Raw genomic sequence first — 25965 nt, 5'->3', positions numbered from 1 at the left:
GGAAGGGAGAAGGACAAGAGCAGCCAGAGTCTGTGCACAATGGTGATGAGAAAGCAAAGTTTTAAGGCCAAGTGTGAACTAGGTTTCCCATATGGTATACAAGAAAATAAATATTTTTTTTTCCCATGTGGTATACAAGAAAACAAATATGTATTTTTTTTTTTTTAAAAGAATCTCTTGGAAATTGCTTTTGGGCTGTTTTCCTTTGATCTCAGAGCCACTCTGAGACCAGAGCACATAGGATCCAGTCCCCAGAAGTCACATGCAGGCAATGCTTGCTGGGGCATCTGCTTACCTCAGGAGAGAGCCACACACCTGGGTAGTTGACTAGGGGTCACTTAAGTGACCCCTGTGGTCCAATCCCCAGCCATCCTGAAATTGTTTTACAGCACAGAGTGGGAGCTTCAGAAAGGCCCCTGTCTTACAAGCAAAACCCATCACAAATGCTTATTGAGCACTAACTGTGTGCGCTCTTTTAAGTACCCCGGATGCATTGCAGTTGTGACCACCCCCATTTTCCAGGTGAGCAAACCAAGGAGGCCAGAGGTAGAGACAGGGATCTCTCCCAGCCCCGACAGTGAGCAGCCGGCCTCCCCAGGCACACAGCCGGGCCTGTCAGGAAGTCCCTCTAACACGCAGCTCCCAACACAGAAATCACACATTGTCCTTGGCTCAGCCACATAGGTAACATAAGCTACCTCCTTCTCTCTGAATTACAGAAGAAAACACGGAGGTCTGGAGAATTTAAAGAAGTTGCCTACAGGCGCATGCCTACTGTATATGGGAGGCAGCTTTTGAACCCAGATCCAAGTCCCGAGTCTGGTGGGTAACCAGTTCCCCAGACCGGTCTCTCCTGAAGTTTAAGAAATGCTTTTCAATGGTGATCAGGGGCAGATCTGGGCCCACACTCGCTGGACTCCACTCCAGGTGGCCCCCGCTCTGGTCCTGGCCCCTCCCCTCCCTTGCTAACCTCAGGAGACCTCTTGCTCTGTTTGGCTCAGAGGGGATGGAAGCTCTCGCCCTACTTGCCCTTTTCCACAGGGTGGCCTGGACATTCCTGAGAGGTAGGGGTGTCTCATCACTGGTGTCTGTTGCAGACAAATGAAGCTTAAAGGAGAGAGAGTGGGTGGAAGGCACCTGCTAGAGGGAGGAAGCTGGGCTGGCTGAGACCCACGTGGAGCTGAGCTGACACTGCCCACAAAGCTCCTGATTTCCTGGGGCTGCCTGGAAGAGGTGTTCATCCCACCCCCCACCCCATGGCCATCAGTGGCAGTCAGCGGAGCAGCCAAGTGGGGGGACTCACCTGGGTGGCCAGGATGCCGTGTTTGATCCCAGTGTTGTGCGTTCCAGACCCAATGACGCCCCCTGCGGTCACATCTGACACAGCTCCCAGGCTGAGCTCAGCAGGAGGGAGTGAAAGGAACACAAGGGACTGGCGGTTAGGCTTCCCTGGGACCATACCCTCTCTCTCCCCTGGGCTGCAGGATGAGGCCCCTCAGAGCAGAATAATAAATTCATCTCTTGTCTAGGCTCTGGCCCCAAAATGTACCGTGACCTAGTTTGTCTGACGTGGCGGCCCTTCCCTTCTCTGAGCCTCTGCCTCCTGGGGCCTGTCAGTTAAGCTGGTGGGGGCACGGTCCAGCTCTGAGGTGGCCTGGCTGCCCAGCTCTGGGGTTTCTGCAGGGTGGACCATCCCTTTCCATGGGCCGCATCTGCCAACAGTATCTTCCCCACCAAGCGAAGGCCCAAACGCTCCTGCGAACACCTCTAGCCCCAGCCTGTCAAGGCCCGCAGAGTCCCTGAGGGAGTGACCTGGTTCGAACGGCTCACACAGGTGACCCAGGAAGGTATGAGGAGGCAGGAGCTTCCCTGAACCCACAGGAGAGGAGGAGGAAGAGGAGCTGGTCACCTCTCAGGGTCCCCAGGATGAGCCCAGGTCTCTCAGCCCAGAGTCCTGGGCCCTGGAAGGAACACTAACAGCACTGCGTGTGAACCCGGGGACCAGAGTCCCGAGGGGGAGCAGGAGCCCTCTAGAGGCAGGCTCTGGGGGCAGGAATTAGAAAGATGTGCCCAGAACTCAGGGTCAAGGGAAAAGCGTGCTCAAAAATGCTACTTCTTAGAAGCGTCCTCTGACACATTCCAGCCACAGCTTAAAGGAGAAGGAAACCGATATTTATTTTACTAAAGGCTCCGGGGTGTCGCAGGGGTGGGAGCAGTGTGTGCTACCCAGCATCATCACGACAGAGCAGCCCACGGGAGAAACAGGCTCAGTGGCTGAAGCCGTGTGCCCACCACCTCACGCACCCAGGCTCCCCGCACACACTGAGGGTCTCTGAGGCAGGTGGGCCCTGACTCCCAGAGGCACTGCAGGACACCTGCGGTGAAGGCAGTGCTTAGGAAGATCAGCCTCAGACCTTCTTCTAGAGGCGATGAGACCTGGGGGACCGTCCTGGCAGAACAGGGAGAGGACGAAGAAACCCATGCCTCTCCAACCTCCCCTCACTCACCCCCATTATCACGTTTGTCTCTAGCCTTGTCTCTCTGTCCACATGAGTTGGTTTACTTCTGAAAATACCAGAATGGATTTTCTTTTTTAAAAGAAAGATTCTATTTACTTATCTGAGAGAGAGAGAGACAGAGTAGGAACAGGGGGGAGTGGGGGAGGGTCAGAGGCCGAGAGAGAAGCAGACTCCACGCTGAGCAGAGAGCTTGATATGGGAGTAAATCCCAGGACCCTGAGATCGTGACCTGAGCCAAAGGTAGACTCTTAACGGACTGAGCCACCTAGGCATCCGGAAAATACCAGAATGTTAAAAGAGGATCATGGAATCCTGCTCTCAGGAAATCCTCCAACGTGAGGAAAGGCATAGCACAAAGACATTCATCACAGCCTTACGTCGAATTGTGACCACCTGAGAAGGACCTCAGTGCCCACAAAGGGGTGGTTCATGGAATTCAATGTGTCTCTTCTCCACGTAGCCTATCAGACTAAAAAACAATATGGAAATGGGCCTGTGACCACTGTGTTCAAAGAAGTAAACTGGATTACAGTGAGGCCCTGAGGAAGAGGGGTCAAGGGAGGAAGGGTCAGACTAGCCTCCGAGAAACTGGAGAGAACACGGCCAGAGGAAAGACCACCTCAGAACCTGAGGAGCGAGGCACCAGCGGAGCCAGAAGGTCAGTGAGCACAGATTTTACTGAGCCATTACATGGGCCATCGTTAACTCATCCAGATCTCTGAGCGCCCTGTTTTCAGACCCATTTTCTACACCTGAGGCCCAGATGAGTCAAGGAGCTTGACTAACAGGGAACAGCAACATTTGTACCCAGGCCCTCTGCTTCTGAAGCTGGGGTCTATATCAAGCTGCTGCCCTGCCTCCTCCAGTCCACCACATGGGGGAGTATTCCAGAATTTTCCAGATATGTGACTTCGGGAAGCCACTTAGCCTCAGACCCCGGCTTCTTCCTCTGGAACGAGGCTTCTATTCCTCACCTGTCAAGCACCCAGCACAGGGCACCCACCCTCTCTGACTCAGCTCTGTTCTTCTCTTCAGCCCCCCAGCCAGATACTCCTGGAGTCCCCACAAGCATCCTTAGAGCTGTCTACCCAGCTCCTATGCGATATACAGGGTAAGACTCCTGACTCCCTCTGAGTTACAGAAGGGCCCCAGGCAAGCATCCACTTGAGGAGGATTGGGTCCCCAGAGGGGAAGAGAGACAAACCATGAACAAGCCTCAGAGTCCAGAAGTTAATGCCCATCATGACTAAAACATGTCTCCTCCTGTCATCACTGGTCACAGATTCTGTCCCACTATCTGCTCAGGGCGCCTGTGTGCCCCCCTCCTCATCCAGGACTTTTGCTTGTGCTGTTTTCTCTGCCTGAATCCCCTCTTTCCTCTTTTTTTCTGATTTATACCTGGTTACCTTTTAGGACTCAGTCCAGGGGCCCCTTCTGCAGGCCCCCTGATTCCTATCCCCTCATATGTTCCCCTGTCTGCCAAGGCTGAGAGCCCCACAGTGCCCCCAGATACTTCTCTGACTTGAACCCACTGTCTTGCATTAAGCTTATCATTTGGGATGTTGGTCTGTCCCTTGACAGGAGTTCCTAGGGTGTTACTCATCTTTGCCTCTTAAGGGCCTGAACAAGACCTACACATAGTAGACACCTCATAAATGTTTGAGTTGCCATGATGTTTGGAGAAGCAGGAACAGAATAGATGATTTCCAGAGTAAAAAGATGTAGCAGTGCCTCCAGGCCTGTGGTAAGAGAGCTCAGGCAAATGGACCACCCATGCTTAAAAACAAACAACAGGCTTCCGTGAGTGCAGTTTCCAGCTGCAAAGGGACTGCTACCCCACTATCCAAAACACCTGTCATCTTTATCCAATGGTTGAAATTCTACAGTTAGACATTCAATACTTTGGCTACATCTGACACCTGTTTCAGTGGAAATCCCCCAATAGTAAATCCCGGTGATGACTGACACATTTGCTAGGGAGATGAGTACATCCATAGGTAAAGATGCCCCAAAGTCCTGTGGCTCCGGTAGCAGGTCCTTTGGTTCCTCTGCACTTAGTTGGCATACCCTTCTGTCTGGGACCCTACAATTGTCTATTGTAAGTTTTAAGAAAAATTTAATCCACAGTTTTCCAGCCCCTTTACAAGACTCTTCCTTAATGCTCGGCTCGTCTCTGACCTGTTTCTTTGTATTCTCACAAGACAGTCCCTGAACTCATGGGGGATGGGAGACAGGTACGCCACAAAGAAAAGAACAGGGGTCCAGAGAAAGGGGGTGTGCCCTGGGAAGTGTTTCTCTCTCTCCTGCCAGATCCTTGAGCGTCCAGCTGAGACCCCAAGCAAGGGGTGGAGGGCAGCATTGGCCCATCAGGAATGGGAGAAGTGGCTCTTACTTGGACAAGGCCAGGCCATGCTTGCCCAGCTGTGGGTGCAGGTCAGCCAGGAGGATGCCAGCCTCCACAGTCACCTGCTTCTTCTCTATGTCCACCTGCAAGAGACCAACATAGGCTGGGGTCAGCTAGGCTCTCACCCAGCCCCCACCCGGAAGCCACTGCCCCACGAATAAGAACGTATCTGTCCCAGCCTGCGGTCAGTTCAAGCCTCCGCTTGCTGCAGGCAACCAAAGCGAGGATGGGCAGAGCTCTGGATTTGCTGGAGTTCTGGGAATACCGTCATCCCCCCTTATCTACAGGGGATGCTTTCCAAGACCCCCAGTGGATGCCTAAAAATGCAGATAACACTGACCTTTACATAGACCATGTTTTTCCCTACATACACACACTTATGATAAAGTTTAATTTGTAAATTATGCACGGTCAGAGAATAACAACCATAACTAAAAATTAAATAGGACAATTATAACAATATACTGTAATGAAGGTTACGGGACTGCAGTCTCTCTTAAGGTATCTTATACTGTGCACAGCCTTTCTCGTCCTGTAAGGATGTGAGATGGTAAAATGCCCATGTGATGGGAAGAAATGAGGTGAAGGACATAGGAACTCCGACATAGGATTAGGCTACTGTTGACCTTCTGATGATACGTCCTTCTGTCCTTCTATGCCCTTCCAATCATCTGCTTTCCAATGGCAGTTTACAGTGGGTTACTGAAACCACAGAGAGCAAAACTGTAGGTAAGTGGGGGCTGCTGTGTTCTGTGGAACCCCTTCTTCTTGCAGGGGAAGGAAAGGAGGAGCAAGGAAGAGAAGGGGTTCGCTCAAGGTCACTGGCAGAACTGGGTTAGAGTTCAGGTCTCCTAATGGCCACTACTGTGCTTTCTCCTGATCTCACCACACTCCCCAGACCAGGATGGTGGGATTCCCATAAAGCCGTGCAGAGTTGCCAACTAGGGAGGGTCTAACCCTGCAAAGGGCTTGAGTTGCTAGATGGAGTCCAAATTCTCCACTTACTCTCAGCTGGGGAAGGTCTGAGGCAAAGACTGGGAACTGGAAGGGGACGGGAGGTTCCTGCCATGGGCGAGGAGGGCACTAGAAGATTCCTGGCAGCCCTGGGAGGTTAGAGCAGAGTCTCTTCTTTCACAGGGAGGCGCACCAAGTTCAGGGACTTGAAGTCACTCCCCCAAGGTCACGTGAGCCTAGGAGGGGGGGGTGGAACTGAGAGGAGAATTCACCTCTGTGTGACTCCAGAGCACAAGCTCATTGCACCAACCCTGAGCACAGAGCCGGGCAAAATCAATTGTTGGGGGCCAGTCCTCACTAATTAGCAATCAGAGTTAATTACTGCCATGACTGACATCTTGACCAGCGTGGAGACTGCCAGCCTGAACAAAGAAGGAAATAATAGGAATTCAGAACCTCTGCTGGCAGGGCTGGGTGGAGAGGAGGTTACTTGGCAAAAACTACAACTCGGGGCAGCGGGCCCTGGCAGGGGAGAATAGGAGCTCTCCTATTCTCAGGCACCTGTCTGGCCTCTTCGCCCTGGCAGGTGTCCAGGAGGCCTGGGTGGGGCACTCCCCAAGTGCTGGCTGAACTGCACAGATGGTATCTCAGCACAGTGCTGGTGTCCGACTCCTGAGTTTGTACCCAGCTCTGTTACTGATTGGCTGTGCAACCCTAGGCAAGTCGCTCACCCTCTCAGATCTTGTTTCCCCACATGTAAAACGAGCTAAGCATCCATCCTTCCGGATTTGTCACTGCGAGTTCATCTTGGTAGGGTCTGACTTGCAGTTACAGAAAAGCAGAGGGGGGCCTGGCGGAACGGGGTGAACATCCTCCCTGTGGCCACAAGGAGGCGCGCGCACACCTGACAAGAGGCCTGAGGCGGCCCACGGAGGGCTAGGAGGAGGGGTGATCACGGGCAGTTAGGAAGTGGGGTGTCACTTTGGATTCGGGGCAGGGACGGGATCAGGCCTGATGGCAGAAGCTGAGGCGTTTCCTGGGGCTGGGGTGCAGACTGAGGCTGCGGGCCAGCAGAGGTGGGGAGCCGAGGTCTCTGAGTACCTGGAGAACCCGGTTCATCTTGCCCATGTGGATCATGAAGCCATCAGTGCAGGCGATGTCTGACGGCGAGTGGCCACCGCCCACCACCTTCACCCGCTTGTTCTGCTGCCTGGCGAGGGCCAGCACCTGCCAAGAGGATGCCCAAGTCAGCCCCAGCTCCTGCCCTTCTCCCTCAGGCAGCTGAGACCTGGCGGGGCCGCAGCGGGGCCGGCCGCCCAGGCTTTGCACCCCTGGCCTCCAAGGCCTCTGCCTGGCTGAAGGCCACTGTGCACTCCACTCAAGGAAAGGGAGCCAGAGTGCAGGACCAGGAAGTAGGCGGGATGGAAAACCGAGGAATCAGCCTAGGGTGGGGTCCCCGTGCGTTCTCCCCGCAGAGGCTGGGGGCTCTTCCGGGTACACCTGATGGCATTCTTCCCCAGCACAAAACCTTTCAAGGGCACCTGAACGCCACAGGCGCCTCATCTTGGCCTACTTGGGCTCGGCGGCCTCCCGAGCTGGAATGAAGGCCCCTGGGGCGGACAGTGGCTTGATTTGACTTGGTACCTGCCTGTGTCCATACCATGTCCAGGCCCACTAGTCTCTGGTGATCACTGAATAAAGAAATATATCAATGCATGGTATTGCTCAAATGAATGCATTCCCTTTCACCCTCGGGTCCCAGCTCAAAACCCTCACATCTGGTCCATGGAACACTGGTTTGACAACGGGTACCACAGGGGTTCCATGAGCAAGTGAGACTGGGAAGTGCTGTCTTCACTGGCTCCTTCCTCCACCTGGGATGCCTGCGACACGTTTAAGACTACAGGCTCTCCAACAAAGAAATCTGTTTAACATCATCTTCTGTAAGCCTCCTGACCATACAACCTAGTTTTAGGATCCTATTAGCCCTCTGGGGAGACATCAGCCCACAGTGGCCTCAGCCTGCTAGGAATTCACAATTGTGTAGGCTAGTACAGCTGAAGGAGGCCTTGGCCTATAGCCATCTCAGCATACGTCCAGCTTTTCCCTCAGCTCAGAAGGAAGACAGTTGCCTCGGCATTCAAGGCCCTCTGCTCCCACTTTCCCAGCTTTCCTCTTCTGCCCTCTGCCCACTACTCCTCCCCTCCAGGCACATCTGTCCCCACCCCTGACCTGTCCAGTGCCTCCCCAGGCCATGCTCCTCACTTTCATTTGCTCACAGTGCCCTTCCCCAGCCCCCCTATGAGCTTTTATCCATTCTCCTGGGCCCAGCTCAATCACTTTTCCTGTGTGTAGCTTTTTCTGCAAGAGAAAGTAGGGGCTTTGAATCAGACAATCTCTGTGTGAATCCTGGCTCTGATACCTTTTGATATAGGAAAATAACAAAGCCTCTATTAGCCTCAGTTTACCCATCTGTAAGACAGAATAATTGCAAGCAATTATAAATATGCTGTGAAGGAAACAAGCAAGGGGCAGAGACAGAGAACACTGGAGCCATGCTGCAGATAAGGTGGTATTGGAACCCACTGAGGAGCTGAAGGTTACCCTGAGACCTAAAGGATGAAAAGGAGTTAGTCATGTGAAGAGTGAAGGGACAAGCATTCTTGGCTGTGGGAACAGCAAATACTATGGCCCTGAGGTAGGAAAAGGTTTGGTTTGTTTTAGGAACAAAGGGTGGACCAAGGCCAGGTGATACATGGCCTTGGGAGTCAAGTTACAGTTTTACTCCACAAACAATAGGGAGCCTCTCAAGGGCTTGAAGCAGGGGAGTAGCCCCATCAATTTACATGAACAAAAAACGTGTCTACTGATGTGGAAATTACATTCCAAGGAAGAAAGAATCTAAGCAGGGAGTCCAGGAACAAGGCCACCCAGGTCATGTCATGGTGGGTGAGGAAGGGACTGGGTGGACTGGGCATGGAGAGCAGCAGCGGTGCTGAAGAGAAGGGGATGGATTCCAGAAACTTCTGGAGCAAGACTTGCTGCTGCCAAATAAGGGAAAGAAAAGACGTGCCCCACTTCTCGGCTTCCAGTTTGAGCAAGGGGGTGCCTTACGCAGAGAAAGGCATAAAAGAGGTTGAAATAAAAAACAAAGGAGTCTCAGAACACTGGAAGTGTAGTCTGGGTCATGAAGTCTGGGATGACCTTGAGACACATAAGGAGAACACCCAGAGGAGAGGTCTGAGCTGGAAGTGCATGCAATGCTGGTAGCCAGTGGTGGCCCGGGTCAGTTGTAACAGGGAGCCTGGACTGCCTGGCCAGTGGTTCCGGGTGGGAGGTTCGTGGGGCGGTGGCCCTAGCCAGGCACATCCCCAGTCCCTTCCTCCTCTCCGGGGCAGGGCCTGGTCTCCAGCCCTGAATGCGTGCTTACCTCTCTGACCTCCTCCACGGACGTGGGCTGATAGTACATCTCTGGGCAACAGCCATAGGTCCTAGCCCAGTTCTGGAACTTGACTCCTTTGTACCCATGGACCTGTGAGAGGAAAAGAGCTGGGTGGCCACAGACTCATGGCTGCAAGCTGCCCAGAAGCCCTGCCACGCTCCCGCCATCGTAGGGTGGGAGGCTGGGGTCCGGGTGCCAAGCCAGGCTCCTCTGCCTGGGTCACCCCTCAGGGCCGCTGGGAAGATGCCACATGCGTGGCATGTCTGAACCCAAGCAGCTCCGCGTGGGACTCCCTGTGATCTCCCTTGACCCCTGGCGGCCACAGGGCAGATCACGCAGGAAACGTCCATTCTCAGTGGAAGTGACGGGGTCAGGCGTGGAGCCAGGGAAAGCAGGTTTTGGCTCTCCTGTCCCCTCTCTGGCTGGGGCACCTCTCAGAGGGACCCAGCAGAAAGTGGACACCACTGAGCAGGGAGACTGGGGAAGGGGCAGCCCGAGCTCGCCTGGTGGCCCAAGAAGGACTTAGAGCTGCCGGTCACCCCTCCCACCAGACTTCTCCTGCCGGGAAGAGCCAAGTCTGGGAGACTCCCACAGCAGCCTTCCTGGCATCTGCACCAAAGCAGGGAGCACTGAGGATAAGCCTCCTATTTGCTGCAAGCGACCTGTGTACCCAGCACTGTATTGAGATCCTCTATACATCGTATCTTACTTAGACCTTCTAATAATGCACAAAATAGGTAACAGTACTCCCATTTTCAGGAGCCAAAATGGAAGTTCAGAGACGTTTAGTAACTTCCCCAAGCACACACAGCAGTCAAGTGAAGACACCAGAGTTCAACCCAGGTCTTCCCCTCGCACGCTTTCCCCAACACCCCAGTGCCACCCCTAGAGCCTCAAGTCCAATTCAAGAGGGTCCCTGTGGCCTAATTTTGTCCTCTCCTTCCTGGTTCCCTGGCCCAGCCTGAGCGCCGCCCTCCTGGGCTGACCATACCATGGCTCCAGGAGTGGGTCAGTGGCCTCGGGCTTCTTCCTCAGGGAGCAGAACGCCCAGTAGTCGGGTGCAGAGGCGAGCTGGAACGAGGGTCTGGAGCAGACAGCACCAGCAACCTCGGTGCTCACCGCGGGCTCTGTATCTTCTACTGCATACCAAGGGGCTTGGGGCTTCTGGCAAAGGTGGGTAAACAGTGTTGCGACAGGCTCCACCCAGACAAACAGCAGCTCAGGCCTGCCCCCTGCCTGGGGGGGGCCTTCCCAGCCGGGGAGGCGAAGAGCTGTGTTGAGAGGCCACTGTTCTGTTGCTGGAGGCTGCTTGAGCTCTGAACTCAGCTCTAGGCATTCTGGAACCAGAGGACCCTGCCGTTTCAAAACTGGGTCCCTAATTCCATAGGTCAGGGGAGGCTGTGATGTGGGGGTCCGTGGGGGTCTTAAATAGGGGCTCCCTTGGTCTGTACTTTGAGACCCTGGGATGGATGGGCTCTGCGACTGTGTTACTTAGCTCATTTGTCAGGGTTAGGGCATGAATACAGTAAGCGGTCCATCGCTCTAGGGAGACGACAGGACAGGAAGCTGGTGGCTTAGTACAGGCTGGGGGAGGGGAGACAAGAGCCACTCAGCCCAGGCAGAGTCTTCTAGCAGGGGCCTTCCCTTCCCCAGGCTTTAGGGCAGACAGACCTGGGTTCCTCATCCGCGCTTTGCTGTTTGTCTCTGCGCATTTTGTTTTCCTCCTCAAGCAAGTTGGGGCACTTTGGCCTAATTCTCTAGGTTCATATAAAGTTTAGAGCAGACGAATAAGGAGCATCGGGATGCCATGTGAGCTTGAAAGGGTCACAAGCTCTTGCACCTGCCCCAGTAGTGAGCTTGTTGGTGGCAGGGACACTACTGTCTTCTTGCCAACCCTTAGCTGGTGTCTGGCACAGATCCAGCGCCCAAAGCACATTTGTGCAATGAACAAATAGACTGGCCATGGAGCGTCTTGGCTGATCAGATATCTCCAAACCAAGGGCTGGGGTCTAGCGGGAAGCCGGAGCAACAGCTCTGGGGTTGGGGAGGGAGAAAGGCCAGGCTGAAGGAGTGGAACCGGGGTCAAAGATGCTGGAGAAAAGTCCTGGAGAGGGGGAGTGTCGGAGTCACACCAGCACCTCCCAAACCAGGATTCCCACCAGGAGACCCCAGCCCTGCCGACTGCTCGATGGCAGACTCCTGGCCTCCAGGACTGTGAGAGCATCAGTCTCTGCTGCTGAAGTCACTCAGTCTTCACGAGACAGAAGAGCAAGGGCCGGCTCCTGGCTCCCACGTGTGAGCCTGGTTCACTTGGGTGGTTCCCGAGGGAAGAGGTAGGGCCTGCACCCTGCACGGCTGTGGCTCCGTTGTCTGAGAGAAGCCAACTTGGGCCTGGAGGGTTTCCCACAGTACCTCAGACTGCCTGCCTGGGAGCGTCAGGGCTTGGTGAGGGGAACCGTGGTTGGAGGCCTTGGCACTGAGGGGTGGAGAAAGCTCCTGGTTGGCTTGGCTACTGTCCCAAAGCCCTGGAAGGAGGCCTGAGAATCTCGGCCCACAGATGGGGTGAGTATCAAGCCTTGGGGGACAGAGAGGCCCATGGCAGGGAAGAAAGGGAGCACTGAGAGTCAGCCAGGTATCACCCTAAATAACTAACTTGCTTTCCACTCACCCTTCAGCTATGTCTCCACAACTTCAGGCTGAGTGTGTCCTGTTCCCACCACAAATGCCCCCATTCAATCCCAGTCAGACTCATGCTTTCTCCTTTTGGTGAATGCGTTCTGCTCTGAGACATTCTGGAACCCAGGTGCTATGGAGTGCAGGATGGGCCTGGAGTGTGCCTCGAACTGCCGGAGGGGCTCCCTTACCCCCCCACCCCTCGCTGAGATTTCCCAGAGCCTGGAGTCATGCACAGTTTTCTTTCTTCATCTCTTGCTAACTGCCCTTGGAGGGAAGGCTTTTCTCCCTACTCCACAAGCCAGTCACATCAATCTTATAAATTGCCTTTACTGAGATACATAAAATGGCATAGGAATGGAATATAAAAATCAGCAAAAACAGTGTATCAATTAATTCAATCTGCATTGCCACCAATCTGTGGTTGAGGGTGATGGTTTATTGCTTATTTCCTCTTGCCTGAGGGGCTCAGCTAGTTCAATAATAGCTGAGTCTTAATTTTTTCAAAACATTGGTGGGCAAGGGAAATTAATGTGATGTTTCAATGGTCACTGAAGCATGTTTTTTGACCTTTTCTCCCCTCATACTTGTTCATCAATCAGAATGATTTCCTTAATACACAGTTGGTACGTGGTAACTGACCGCTTCTCTGAAATAGTGTGACCATTTGGAAGCGTGTTTAATGATTTCTGACCTGCAGATATTACTTCTTTGTACTACTCATTCTCTTTAAAATGTGATGTGGGGCATAAAGTTCACTCAATACATAAGACAAAGAGGGACAGCACGGTCTAAAATGTCCCCTGCTTCTGAGTCCTTTTTCCACCCGAATCCAGGAAAATTAATGGAGAGAAAGACCAAATAATCCATCTTCCTCAATCTATTCAAAGGGTAAAAAAGATTACTGCTTGGGGGCTTTCTCTGGAATTTTCTTACTCTGAGTTGCACAAAACAAGAATTGTTTCTGTCTTTGAAATTCTGACATAAGCCAAGTTGTCACACCTACTCTCCAATGCTGATACATCTCATTCCATTCTGAGGGGTTTGGCACACACATGGAAAATAATGAAGTGCATAAGAAACACAAGTTAGGGGACGCCTGGGTGGCTCAGTTGGTTAAGCAGCTGCCTTCGGCTCAGGTCATGATCCCAGCGTCCTGGGATCGAGTCCCGCATCGGGCTCCTTGCTCGGCAGGGAGCCTGCTTCTCCCTCTGCCTCTGCCTGCCATTCTGACTGCCTGTGCTTGCTCTCTCACCCTCTCTCTCTGATAAATAAATAAAATCGTGTAAAAAAAAAAAGACCACAAGTTAGGTCTTAACCAAGACCTTTTAGATGTGGGAGTTATTTGTAAATTGTATTATAAGGGATTAATATTCATAATATATAAAGAACTCCTACAACTCAACATGAAAACAGACATGAATTAAAATGGGCAAAGGACTTGACTAGACATTTCTCCAAAGGAGACATACAACTGGCCAACAAACACAGAAAAAGACGCTCAACATCACTAAGTATGAGGGAAACGCAAATCAAAACTATAGTGAGACACCATTTCACCATGAAGAGGGCTATGATCAAAAACTCAGAAAATGGTAAGTGCTGGTGATGATGTAAAGAAAATGAAACTCTTTGCATCGTTGATGGGAACGAAAAATGGTGCAGGTGCAGCCACTCTGGAAAAACAGTATGGTAGATTCTCAAAAAATTAAACATAGAATTACCTTATGACCCAGCAATTCCACCGCTGGGTATATAACTCAGAAGAACTGAAAGCAGGATTCAAAGAGGTATGTGTACACCATGTTCATAGCAGCCTTATTCATAATAGCCAAAATGTAGGAGCCACTCAAGTGTCAACCAACAGATGAATGGATAACAAAATGTAGCCTGGCCAGACAATGGAATATTATTCAGCCTTCAAAAGGGAGGAATATCTAACAGAGGCTACAACATAAATGAGCCTTGAGGATCTTAAACTAAGTGAAATATGCCATTCACAAAAAAGACAAATACTGTATGATTCCACTTATGTGAATTAGCTAGAATAGTCAAATTCATAGAGACTGAAAGTAGCATGGGTGTTGCCGTGGGTTAGGGAGAAGGAGAACATGGAGTTAGTGTTCAATGGGTATGGTCTATGTCTGGGACAATGAAAATGTTCTGGAGGCAAATGGTGTGATGGTCGCAAAGTGAGTGTACTTTGTGCCACTGAACTTGGACAATTGGAAACAGTTAAAATGGTAAATTTCATGTTAGGTATATTTTACCACAGTGAAAAAAAAGAGCTCTTACAGGAGTACAGATATCACTGATATTCTTTGAAAGTAGGTACCAGCCTCAGAACCCTTGTACAAAGATGACAAAATGTATTGAGGTAAACTGATGAAGTGATTCTACTCATAAATACTAAAACTGTAAGCATCTATAGTTAACCATAAATACTTCAGCTGTGTTTTTACAAAGATGATTGCATTTCTAGTCTGCAGCAGAAACCCACTGATGTACTTTTCCAAGTTATCCAGTTAATGCTAAGATTTGTAGAGGACTAATTTCTGGAGGTCTTCTCCTTTTTTTTTTTTTTTTTTTAAGATTTTATTTATTTATTTGACAGAGAGAGATCACAAGTAGGCAGAGAGGCAGGCAGAGAGCGAGAGAAAGGAGGAAGAAGACTCCCCACTCAGCAGAGAGCCCGATTCAGGGCTTGATCCCAGGACCCTGAGATCATGACCTGAGCTGAAGGCAGAGGCTTAACCCACTGAGCCACCCAGACACCCCAGGTCTTCTCCTTCTTAATTTAGTTCTCATAACAGGTAAACTGGGAGTCTCAGTAAAAGTCTTCTTTTTTTTTTTTTTTAATATTTTTATTTTTAAGTAGGCTCCATGCCCAACGTGGGGCTTGAACTCACAACACTGAGATCAAGAGTCGCAGGATCTACCAACAGAGCCAGCCAGGCGCTCCAAGAGTCTTGTTCCATCAAGGCTTGGTATGATGGACACAGTCATGCGATTGGTCATGTGTCTCACGTGGTAGGACATCCAAATCAAGAATCTGAAATGAACCCATGAATCCGTGCATCCATGCTTCCATCTCTGATATATTCAGCAAACAACTAATGAGCCTCTACAAAATAGCTGGCATCTTCTGAGTTAGGATCCAGGATGACTCACCTAGATAGGCAGCTGCCAATCTCACGGGCTCTCCTGTCTCGAGGAACAGACAGTTAACTGAGTGTGGTAGCTAATACTCAGGAGAAACTTCTACAGCTGCTAGGAAAATATTCTACCATTTGTGGCTAGATGGATTCCTCTGAACAGCAAGGCTTGACATTTCCCACCCAAGTGCTTCGTGGCTCTAGGCAGAAGACGATGAGAGCTTGAAGCCCGGGGGAGGTGCCACACCCAGGGGAGACCAATCCAGGGAGAGACGTGGCTTCTGGACATGGCTGGGGAAGATATGGCTAGAGGGAAGGTCTGGGTCTGTCCTGAGTCTGCCCTGGTCTTCCCTGGCAGCTACTGCCACACAGGACAATTCAGATTCATATAAATTAAAATTAAATGAGAAATTCACATCCTCATGCCCATTTTTCCCATTTGGGTGCTCAGGGCATATGCGTGTATGTGCGCACAGGGTTCTGGGGTGGCAGGGTGAAAGGGCATGTGGTTCCACGGGGCTGCTGGCTTCTCCATCAGATGGCACAGGACTGAAAGTTTCTCTGGACAGTGCTGGTCCAGATCACACTGTGCCTTGGAGACTGAAGAGCAGAGGGAAACACATGCATTCAAAGGCGACAGCCCTTGACCCTGCCTTCCTCCCAGAACACAGACCCAAGCACCACTGTGGCTGTACCTTTATTAAACCAACGAGCTCCAACGTCAGCAGATGTGCCTCAAAATTAACTGCCGATTTTGCCACCAAACTGCGAATTGGTTAGTCAAAGAGAAATCACCCCCCGGCTGTCTTAGGCTGTCCCCTAGAGAACACAAACCGCTCTTAGAGATAAAGTAACACCTTTATACCTAGAGAATGAATCATACATGACTTTTCCTGTATCTGTAATTACATGAGATTTGACTCCCTTCATTTAAAGAAAACCACTCTGGAGTAAAGCCCTTTGGGACGACGCTGCTGGTTATAAGAGCTCTGGGCAAGGTTTTGCCTGGGTTCCGAGGGCAGCGCCCAACAGAAGAAGGGCCTGAAGACTTGCTGGGGGCTGGCATGAGCCACAGCCTAAAGCTTCGAGACCACCGGTGGGTCCCTGGCATCAGTCTCCAGCCACTCAGTGAGGATCTGATTCAACTCGGTGGGCCTGGAAAGGGAAGAAAGGGCAAGTCACACCTGTCCAGACATACTCCGCTTACATAAAAGCAGAGGTGAAGAAGGGCACGGCCAAGCCGGGAAAGGCCTTACTAATGGAGGTAGGTGAACAGGAAGTCCTGATCTCCTCCACCCAGGGGTCACCCCCCGCCCCGCAACATCTCCTTACTTCTCCATCTGTGTCCAATGTCCACACTCCTTAATGTGTCCCCTTTTCAGGTTGGGGATCTGCAAAAAAACCCCACCCAGAAAAGTCAATGGCAGAATGCAAATGGGTCTGGTCTTTGGTTAGTGCTCCCTATAGACACCCCCTGAAGACCATGCATCATTTAGGAAAGGAATGAGCTTTTACGGAGCTCCTCGTATGTGCCAGGTAGTCTATGTGCATTGCTTTCTCTAACCTTGACTGTAATCCTGTGGGATACAATGAAGGCACAGAGAAGTTAGGTAACCTTCCCAAGGTCACACAGACAGTGGTGGAGCTAAGATTCTAATTCAGGGCTGACTTGCACTGATACCACAAATTGCTTCTCTTCAGCATTATTAGGAAGCAGCTTGTTCACAGTCTGGAAAATTCCACACAGACGTTGACTGAGTCCCGCCCCCGCCACCCCCCACCTTTGCAGGCTGCCTCCCTTCTCCCCAGTGGTCTGCATGCAGGGCTATTCAGCCTCCCTTTTTGGACTCTGAACCCCCACAGTGGGTCACAGCAACAAGCCGCAGGGACAGAGAGGAAGTGGCAGCTTTGTCCTCCGCTCCCTCCTGACACAAGCCTTGAACTGTGCAACACAATGCAGAAAATGCTGGGGGGGGGGGGGGGAAATGTGGCTTTCCTCCCAGAGCCAAGCACAACGCCTTCCAAGCATAAACCTCAATGAGGCTAGCAGTCAGTTGCCAGGGCTGGAAAGGGCCGGCTGAAGAACTGGAAATTCTACAGAAACCTTCAAAGGGTAGGAACGGAGAGAATGAATCCCTCCTCCCGCCTCCTGACAGGCTCACGGCTTTCTGCAGCTCTCGGTCAGCTGGCTCTAGGGCCCACAGAGAGTGTCCTTGGCAGGATCCCACTTAACGCACTGTCTGCTGTGTCTGCTGAGGCTCACAAAGCCACAGGCAGTGTGGACGGACTGCTCCCAGCAGTTAGGCAGGATAAATGAGCCAGCCCACAGTCACCCCACCTGGAAGCCTCCCCAGCTTCAACCAGCCTCCACGTTTGTAGCAGAATGAGCTTCCAAACCACAAGGTTGTCACCTGTCAATTCCCTTCAGCGGCTTATGCCCATGGACATACGAAGCTCAGCCTGGCCCAGTGGGCTCCACAGAATCTTCCAGGCTTACAGAATTCCTGCCCTTCTCCCAGCATGCCTTGCATGTTCCCTGCCTCTCACCCTGTCTCCTGTTCTCTCTGCCAGGCAAGCCTTACAGTTCACCAAGGTCAGCAAAGACCTCACTCCTAACCGTGCACTCTTCTTCATTCTCTCCTGGGGTCGGGATGAACTGCTGACAGTGAGCTCCCCAAAGATAGGCTCATCCTTCCCATCCCAGAATCTGGCACTGTGCCAACACACTCACGTGCACAGTAAAAGCCCATGAAATGAATGAATGAAGGATTAAATGCATGCATGCGTGAGTGAGTGACAGGCTACATTAGTACAGGAGAAAGGAAGACCAGTCATGACTGCTGCCCCCCAGAGGTGACAGTGATTCTGACCGAGAACCTGGTCAAGCCCGTGATTCAAAATCTCCTGCTGTGTCCTCAGCTGCCATCTTTTCTCCATGACGCCTGTGCCCTCTGGTGGGAAGCACCAATGACCCCAGAGCAGGACCGATCCCTTACCCAATCTTCCATATGCTTGGACATCTCAGGAACGAGCACGGGGTCCTTCTCCGCGGTTACCATCAAGGCCGGAATCAGGATCTGCGGAAGGGTCACAGGAAGTGGGAGCAAACACAGGAGGAAGGAAAGTACCCTACTTGTGCCCCTCCACCACTCAGGGTCCCCTCTCCCGCGGCAGGGACACAGTACCTTCATGTTCATGCTTTGTGCCTTCCTCCACTATTAACACTGCCCCGCTCACCACCCCAAGGGCCCACTATAGTACTGTTGTTGGTCCTGGCTTTGTTTCCCCAGGCTTTGAAGGAAGAAGGCATCGCTACTACTGCAGATCTAAAATGGTGGTGTGAGAGGGTAGAAAATATGTGTATTTGTGTTGGCCCTGATTCCTGGCACAGAGCTCCTAAAACCCTTTTGTAATTTCCTAAGTGATAAGGACATTGTGAGCCATCTTGTTCTAACATTTGGTCTTTGGACCCCATCCCTGCCTGACACGGGGCTCCTAAAACCCTTGTAAATTCTGAAAGGATAGAGCACTGGGACCATCTTTTTTCTGTTGAGGCATTTCTGGGTGGGCTCCTGGATGGGGGCTGGTCACCAGAAGGACCAAGCCATGATGAGAAGCTTGGGATTTCCAGCCCCACACCCCATTCTCTAAAGAGGGCAGAGGGGTTGGAAATGGAGTTAATAATTGATTGTGGCTACATGAGTAAGCCCGCATAAAACCCCCAAATCCCTATAGGTTGGAGCATGGGGGGTGTCCACATTGGTGAACACCATCCACCCTGGGTGGGTGATACCCTCCAACTCTGCAGGCAGTGAAGCTCTCTGCCATCTCCTTTGATAAGCCGACAAATGCGCCTTCCTGAGCTCTGTGAGCCACTCCAGCAAGTTAATCAAACCTGAGCAGGGAGTTGCGGGAACCTCCGAAGGACCGCTGGTCCACCAGAAGCACAGGTGGACTGGTGACTGGCATCTGAGGTGGGGAAAGTCTTGGGGGGACCCTTGCCTGCGGGACCCAACGCCATCTCCGGGGAAACGGTGTCAGAATGGATTTGAGTTGCAGCACACCCAGCTGGTGTGGCAGAGAATTGTTTGGTGGGGGTGGGGGGAGGGGTACCCCCAGATATTTGGTGACTAGAAGTGTCAGAGGGATGGTGGTGCTGTGTGTGTGTGTATGTACGTAAGAACATGCGTGCTGACCCACTCTACGTGACTGATATTTCACAGAACAGTGAGAAGAAAACCGCAGGCCCCAAATGGTGTCACTTGGGCCAGGTCAAGTCACTAAATCGGAGCTTTATACCTAACCTAACTGCATCCTGACCTCCCCCAGAAATGCCTCATTCACGAGGCTTTGGCACTGATGAGGTCATCTGTCGCACGGGCCCTTTCTGTCCCCCCACAGGAAGGTGAGGGAATGTGCTTAAGAGCCCTGACCCTCCCCCTAAGGGAAGGTGACCTTGCCAGAAACAATCCTCCCTTTTCTTTCACTTAGAACTTTCTAGCCACCCCGTCCTTCCTATTAAAACCTTTCCCTTGGTACAGTTCTCAGAGTGCCCTCTCCATGCTAGACAGGATGCTGCCTGATTCAGGAATCACTAAATAAAGCCAATTAGGTCTTCAAATTTACTCAGCTGAATTTTGGGTTTTAACAGAACATTAGAGATGACACCAGGAAGGGGGAAAGATGCCCTTGAGTGGAGATCAATATTCCTTTTCTTTGAATTCAATGAATGCCTAAAAAGGTCAGCCAGGACTCCAGAGTGAATGGGTCAGCCACAACTGCCACCAACCTGACATCAGCTCTGCTTTATTCATCACCAGTGGTGACCAGCAGGTGACCAGCAGGTGACCATCACCTGCTGGCAGATACTACCGCGGGCTGGAGAAAGCCTCCTCTAGTGTCTCGTTCTCCCTCTGCCATTATAATTTTCAAAGAGCTTCATTCTGTCTCCACTTAAGGGACTTGCCCTGTTCCTCCCCTATGTATGGAACCAGGGGCTTCTCACTGCAGCCCTGTCACCAAACGATGAAGAACCAGGGGGTGCTCGGATGTGATTTCATTGTGGGAACCCATCGTGGGGCTGCTGTACACTCTAGAATATTCCAAGTCACAGTGTAAACTGGTTATGGGGAAACAAGAGGAGGTGGTGGAGGGGGGCAATTTGAGAGGCAGCTGTAGAAGAACGGGGTTTCCAACGTTAGCACCCCCGGCGTCACCTTCCCAAAGACTGTCATCATGCCCCTCCATGCTGGGAGAGATGTCTGCCCATTAAACCGTGGTTTTGTCATTTCAGTCAATCACAGATGAGAGAGACAAAGATAATGAGCCTTAACGGAACTACCAGTATGTGCCAGGCGCTGGTTTAAGCATTTGGCGGGCATCAATCCATTTTATCCTTATACACACCTATGAGGTAAGCACTGTTCTTGTCATTCCCATATTACAGAAGCAGCAACAGAGAACAGAGTGGCTAGGTGCCTGACCCAAGGTCACACAGGGATTAGATCCCAGGCCGAGCTGCTGCCCAGCCTGCTCTTAACTACGTGCTCCATGTTCTATTGCCTGATCCCACAAGGTCAGGACCTCATCTGTTACAACCGCCACAGGATGCCTGAGGTCCAGAACAGTGCTTGGCACACAGAGGGCATTCACGCTTTAGTGAATCAACAAGATAACCACAGCGATTGACTAAGCTGAGGAACATGAAAATGAAATTTCCCATAGGTTTTCTTCACATTCTGAATGCACCCTGGGGACCTGTCACAGGTTTCCCCTGCTACAGCATTCCTGTGAAAACTGCTGTAAGCCAAAACGGTGAAAGGTGAAGAAGCAATCACCAATAATTTATATGAAAACATTTTTTAACTTTCCCAGACCCCCAAAATCACCTCTTTTCGGCTTTTCTGATACCTTAGGAAACATCTTGCTAATGGATGCAGAAAAGAGAGCAACGTCAAGCCCAAGTGCTCAGAGACGGGGTTCAAAGCTACGGCAGGGGAGTTCCTGGGGAAGGGGTGCGGCGGGGCCCTCTGGCTTGTGAACCACCTCTCTAATGATTCACTGCGAAAGAAATGCTGAATGCTCTTTCTGCTTTTTCCCCTAAAAGCGAAAATCCTTTCAATTTCTTTCAGTCACGGAAACCTGTTACTAATGCAGGTCTTTTGTAAAAGTGAACTTTCAAAAATGCAGGGTCTATCTCTACTCCCTCTGCAGACCCAGAGATTGGAAATCCATCTTCTGCTTGGCAAACCAGGACATGGAGGCTCAGACTGACTTGGGTGACGTGACACAGCCAGCGGCTAAAGCCTGTCTCTCTGAGAGGACCTCATGCTACTCTGTGACATGGGGGCTCCATGATCCTTCTCCCTTTTGGGAGTCTTTTGGGACTTTCCACTGCCCTGACCTGGGGCCTTCCCCGGTGGCACTGGGGTCACCTTGCCAGACCCCTGCCCTGCCCCAAAGCCGCCCTCGGCCATTCCAAGGAAAAGTATCAGGAAAAGTCCTCCAAAGACCCCCTTGAGTGGAGGGAAAGGACAGAAAGGAGAAAGAGGGCAAGTCAGACTGCCCATCCCCCCAACCCCAGCTTGGACCCCAGGCTAGACTCACTGGACCAATGAGGAGCCCCCAAAGGGGCTCATGGCGGAGGGGTGGTGGGGGGGTTGGGGGGAGCGCAACCACCCTGAACCAGCACTCACCTTCCATCCCACAGCTTTGCAGCCCCACTTCCAGTTCAGCTCCATGTTTCGATACCAGTTCAGGGGACCTCTGGGGGCGGGGGAGATCAGGGAACAAGAACAGGAAAGCTCTCAGGAGAGGACCATGCGGCAGACCTCACCAGGAGTCAGCTCCACTCAGAGCTGCTCTTCCCAGTGGGAGCAAAGGTGTCTGCAGGGAGGAGCAGAACAGAGCCCAGGGGTCCCAGCTGGCTGCCTGACACACTGGCCATGAGTTAACGAGCGAGGCCTAGTGGAGGCATTCAGGGCTTGGCCGAGAGAGCCACTGAAGGGGGCTTCCTGAAACACACAGATGCTGGCCCTACAGGACTCCGTGTTCTTGAAGGGCAGGGAGCTTTGTTCCTTTCCCTCACCAGCCAGAAGACACTCCTCGGCCCGGGACCTCTTGGAAAGGGACTCCGGGAGTGGCTGTAGTGTGGAGGTGACCTCTTTCCAGTGGGACATAGGCGGGCGGCTCTAAGAGGCCTCTCGGGACACGTAAGGATGACCAGGAGCTGGCCCTGAACACTCTCCCAGTCCTCAGTCCACACCTACCAACCAACACACACCAAGAACGGGAGACACTGATATCCTCCCCGGAAGACACATGCAACTTCTGAGTGTCTCTAGGCTTTTGTATTTTTCTGAGAAAGAACCCAGAGCTGTCCTCTGATCCTCTCAGGGGTTATGACTTAAAGAATGTTTTTTTTTTTTTTTTCCTAAATATTTTATTTATTTATTTGACAGAGAGAAATCACAAGTAGATGGAGAGGCAGGCAGAGAGAGAGAGAGAGGGAAGCGGGCTCCCTGCTGAGCAGAGAGCCCGATGCAGGACTCGATCCCAGGACCCTGAGATCATGACCTGAGCGGAAGGCAGCGGCCTAACCCACTGAGCCACCCAGGCGCCCCTTAAAGAATGTTTTTAATCCTCTGTTCTGAGGGGCCCATCAGCACAAGGGGGAAGCAAGCTGGGTTATCCCACACTAGAGCAGGCCAAGAATCTTCAGGAGTGAGCCTCCGGACAGCAGAGGAGTTCAAGCAGAAGCTGGTCACGCATTCCCAGGAGGCACAGCAGGCCTGACCTGTACCCTGACAGCAGAAGAGCCCTCTAGCCAATTGTCTCTCTTTTGTGTTTGGGGTACTGTCGTCTTTACCTGAAACCAGACTTCTGGAACTGCTGCACATAGACCCCGATGTCCTCCTCGGTGACGATGCTGCTGGGGCTGGGCTCTTCTGGGGCCCTCACCAACAGTCCTCCTGCAAACAACCACCTGTTTGCGTCCAGCCAGGGCCAGGAGCCCGAGTTCTGACTCTGGCACGTTCCCAGCTGAGGCTGGGCACCAAACTGCCTCTCCTGTCCCATCTTGAACTCTCCTGCTCCTTCATTCATTCTCTCTCAGCACAACGAGCTCATCTCCTCTCAAGCTGCAAATCTGTGCCCTCGCTGTCATTCTGGAACCCAGTGATATCGTGCACATGGACCTCCCCTTCCAGAACAAACTTGAGGACAAAAAATATCCCTTTCCTCAAAACCTCGCGACTTAATTCCAGGACACTATTTACTGTTTACCAGGCCCCATCGGCCTTCCAGCTACCCCCTCACCTCCCCACTCCCATTAGCTTAACTAATAACATCCCTCTTTAGATACCTCCTCTGAGCCTCAGAATTTTCATCAGAGTGTGCTCAGATTTTTCTCTTAGCCTGGAGGAAAATCCAGGACAGGTAGCACGCATTCTGTTGCCTTCTACAACATGGTCTCGTGATCTTCTGCACAGTGTGGAATCCTAGCTTGGCCTCAGAGGTGTACCTTGTGTCCTGGCAGTCCCCAGTCCCCTTGGCAGCCACCTTGCGATGACAACGGGCAGCCTGCGGACGGCTGCTATTTCACAGGGGACAGCCAGAAGGGCTAGTAACGCCAGTGCCTGAACAGGGCTGACTCACCATTTTCAGGCTCCTGAAGCCTCAGAGGCACAATAACTGGGTGAGGCTGACTTTTGTGAGATGTTATCAAAGGGGTATGTGATCAGGGTGCCTCCCCACGACCCCTTGACCTGCGGCTCCTGGCTTTCTCTGTAAGAGCTCCCACCAGCTCTCCTCCTGTGACTACTGTGATCCACCACCCTAATAGACTGTAGGCTCCCCGAGGGCAGTGGCTATGCTTCGTGTATCTGGCTGGCTGTCCCTGCGTCACATCAAGTGTGAGCTCCACGTGCTCGGGGAATAAACAAACAAGTGACTGCATGGAAGAGGAAAGACAGGGAGGGAGGGAGAGAAGGAAGGAGGAAGGGAAGAGGGAGGGAAGAGGCTTTCTTGACCAGAGAGAGGAGTATGGCCTTTAGGGTGGGAGGAGTTTAAGTCCAGCCTTGTCCCTCTGAACGAGCTCCTTAACTCTTCTGAGATCCATTTTCTTCCTCCGTAGATGAGTGGTAACAATGGGATTTTTAAAGGATGTCATGAGGATGATAAACAGTAGATCTCAAGGGGATGAGGCCCATGTCTGATGCTCAAAGGAGAGGCAGCAATCGTTATCAATACACGTGCATACTGGCAGGGCCTCCGTGGGGGTGTGGGTGGGGGCAAAAGCAAGATTCTGTGGGAGCTGTGCTGGATCTGTGCGCCGTGGGGATGTGCAGGGCTTCAACTCTGCACTTGTATCCAACCCAGGAGGGAGAACAAGGATGGTCTTCATGTGGGTGAACTGGAAAGAACAGGAGCGCAGTATTCGGAGGGAGGAAAGGCCAGTGGATTATGACCGAGGAGTTCTGGCTCCAGGTCTAGCTGACTTGGACTCTGCGAATACCAGGTGACACTGCAAAGGTCAGTCCCTATCTTGGGCCTTGGTCCTTATCAGCAGAGGGTGGGATTGCCCTGACAAGCTCTAAGATCCTCTAAGCTCTTCCCGTTTAAGAACTTGGACCCAGAGTTCCCTGGGGGTAGGGGCCGGAACCAAGGTCGTCAGATCAGCCCAGGGCTAGGGTGAGGGCTGGTTATTCACCAGCCGGGGCAGGGGTGGGGGTGTTTTGTTAAATTCCGGTTCAGAGCTAATGGTCGTGGAGGGCTGCTGCTTCTGCTCAGAGCAGTCAGATGGACACTCGTTTAACCCTTAGCTGATTTCTGCCATGGCCCTCCCATCCCCCTTCCCTCCTAAGAACCTCTTACCCATTTCGCGGACTTTGCTCACGCTGAGAAAAGCCTGTGGGGAAAAGGAAGGTTAGAAATGTTGTCCTGGGGGCGCCTGGGTGGCTCAGTGGGTTAAGCCGCTGCCTTGGGCTCAGGTCATGATCTCAGGGTCCTGGGATCGAGTCCCGCGTCTGGCTCTCTGCTCAGCAAGGAGCCTGCTTCCCTTCCTCTCTCTCTGCCTACTGTGATCTCTCTCTGTCAAATAAATAAATAAAATCTTTAAAAAAAAAAAAAAGAAAGAAATGTTGTCCTGGGTGAAGTAAAGGAAAAATGTTGAAACAGGCCATGTGCAAACCCTGTCACAACCCAAGGCCTATGAGCGCCATCAGGTTACACAAACGCGCACAACTCCCAAGAGAGCTAGAGATGTCTGCGGGGGGTCAAAGCAGAAGGCAGTTAAGAACCAAAGCTCGGCACCACGGCTGCTCCTGAGTGCTTGCAGGCCTTAGTCACATAAGAACTTGGGTGGATACAACCCATGGGGAACAGATGAGACCTTAGACCTATGGCGGGGGCAGGGGGGGCAGTTAAACAGGAGATACTCCCTGCCCCTCTACCAGAAACCCAGAAAATCTGCAGTCCTCAGTGAAAGGGTGGATTAGAAAAAAATCCACCTATCATGGTGGATGATGTCATGGCAGAGCAATGTCAAAGTGAGTTGTTTCATTTCAGTTTGGTAGGAAGAGGAAACCACAGAAAGCTCCCCCTAGGAATTCACAGGCATAAGCCTGCCTTCTTAGGTGCTTGGGTTTAAGCCTACTCTACCTGCGGGATCTGGAAACCCCAAAGCTTCGAGGTAAACAACAAGAAGAGCAGGCCTGGGCCGGTCACGCCCATGGACTCAGGTGGAAGCAGCCAATGCTAAAGCACATGAGGGTCTTTTCTCAAGCCCGGCAGAAGCAGATTGGTGCAGTTTCAGCACTG

The 25965-nt window shown here is 52.0% G+C and overlaps 2 protein-coding genes across 3 annotated transcripts in view; both read right to left on the bottom strand.

Moving 5' to 3' along the window:
• The window catches only part of LOC131833320 (L-gulonolactone oxidase), a 31734-nt gene extending 21255 nt beyond the window's left edge, over nucleotides 1–10479 (bottom strand). The window contains exons 1-5 of the mRNA XM_059176434.1: nucleotides 10311–10479; nucleotides 9308–9409; nucleotides 6979–7104; nucleotides 4912–5006; nucleotides 1304–1394 (exon numbers count right to left, since the gene is read on the bottom strand). Of these exons, the coding sequence (XP_059032417.1) occupies nucleotides 1304–1394; nucleotides 4912–5006; nucleotides 6979–7104; nucleotides 9308–9409; nucleotides 10311–10313 (417 nt within the window). The 5' untranslated portion in view covers nucleotides 10314–10479. The remainder of the gene's footprint in view (nucleotides 1–1303; nucleotides 1395–4911; nucleotides 5007–6978; nucleotides 7105–9307; nucleotides 9410–10310) is intronic.
• Nucleotides 10480–15828: 5349 nt separating this feature from the next.
• EPHX2 (epoxide hydrolase 2) overlaps nucleotides 15829–25965 on the bottom strand; it is a 60992-nt gene continuing 50855 nt past the window's right edge. For both annotated transcript variants that reach the window (XM_059176427.1, XM_059176421.1), the window contains 6 exons: nucleotides 25021–25054; nucleotides 23015–23117; nucleotides 21843–21912; nucleotides 18144–18224; nucleotides 16480–16538; nucleotides 15829–16302 (listed from right to left, as the gene is read on the bottom strand). In XM_059176427.1, the coding sequence (XP_059032410.1) occupies nucleotides 16224–16302; nucleotides 16480–16538; nucleotides 18144–18224; nucleotides 21843–21912; nucleotides 23015–23117; nucleotides 25021–25054 (426 nt within the window). In that variant the 3' untranslated portion in view covers nucleotides 15829–16223. The remainder of the gene's footprint in view (nucleotides 16303–16479; nucleotides 16539–18143; nucleotides 18225–21842; nucleotides 21913–23014; nucleotides 23118–25020; nucleotides 25055–25965) is intronic.

The sequence above is a fragment of the Mustela lutreola genome, chromosome 1, assembly GCF_030435805.1.
Source record: "Mustela lutreola isolate mMusLut2 chromosome 1, mMusLut2.pri, whole genome shotgun sequence".
Classification (NCBI taxonomy): Eukaryota; Metazoa; Chordata; class Mammalia; order Carnivora; family Mustelidae; genus Mustela; species Mustela lutreola.
Note: the sequence above shows the minus strand (reverse complement) of the source record. Positions and strands in the feature narration are given on the sequence as shown.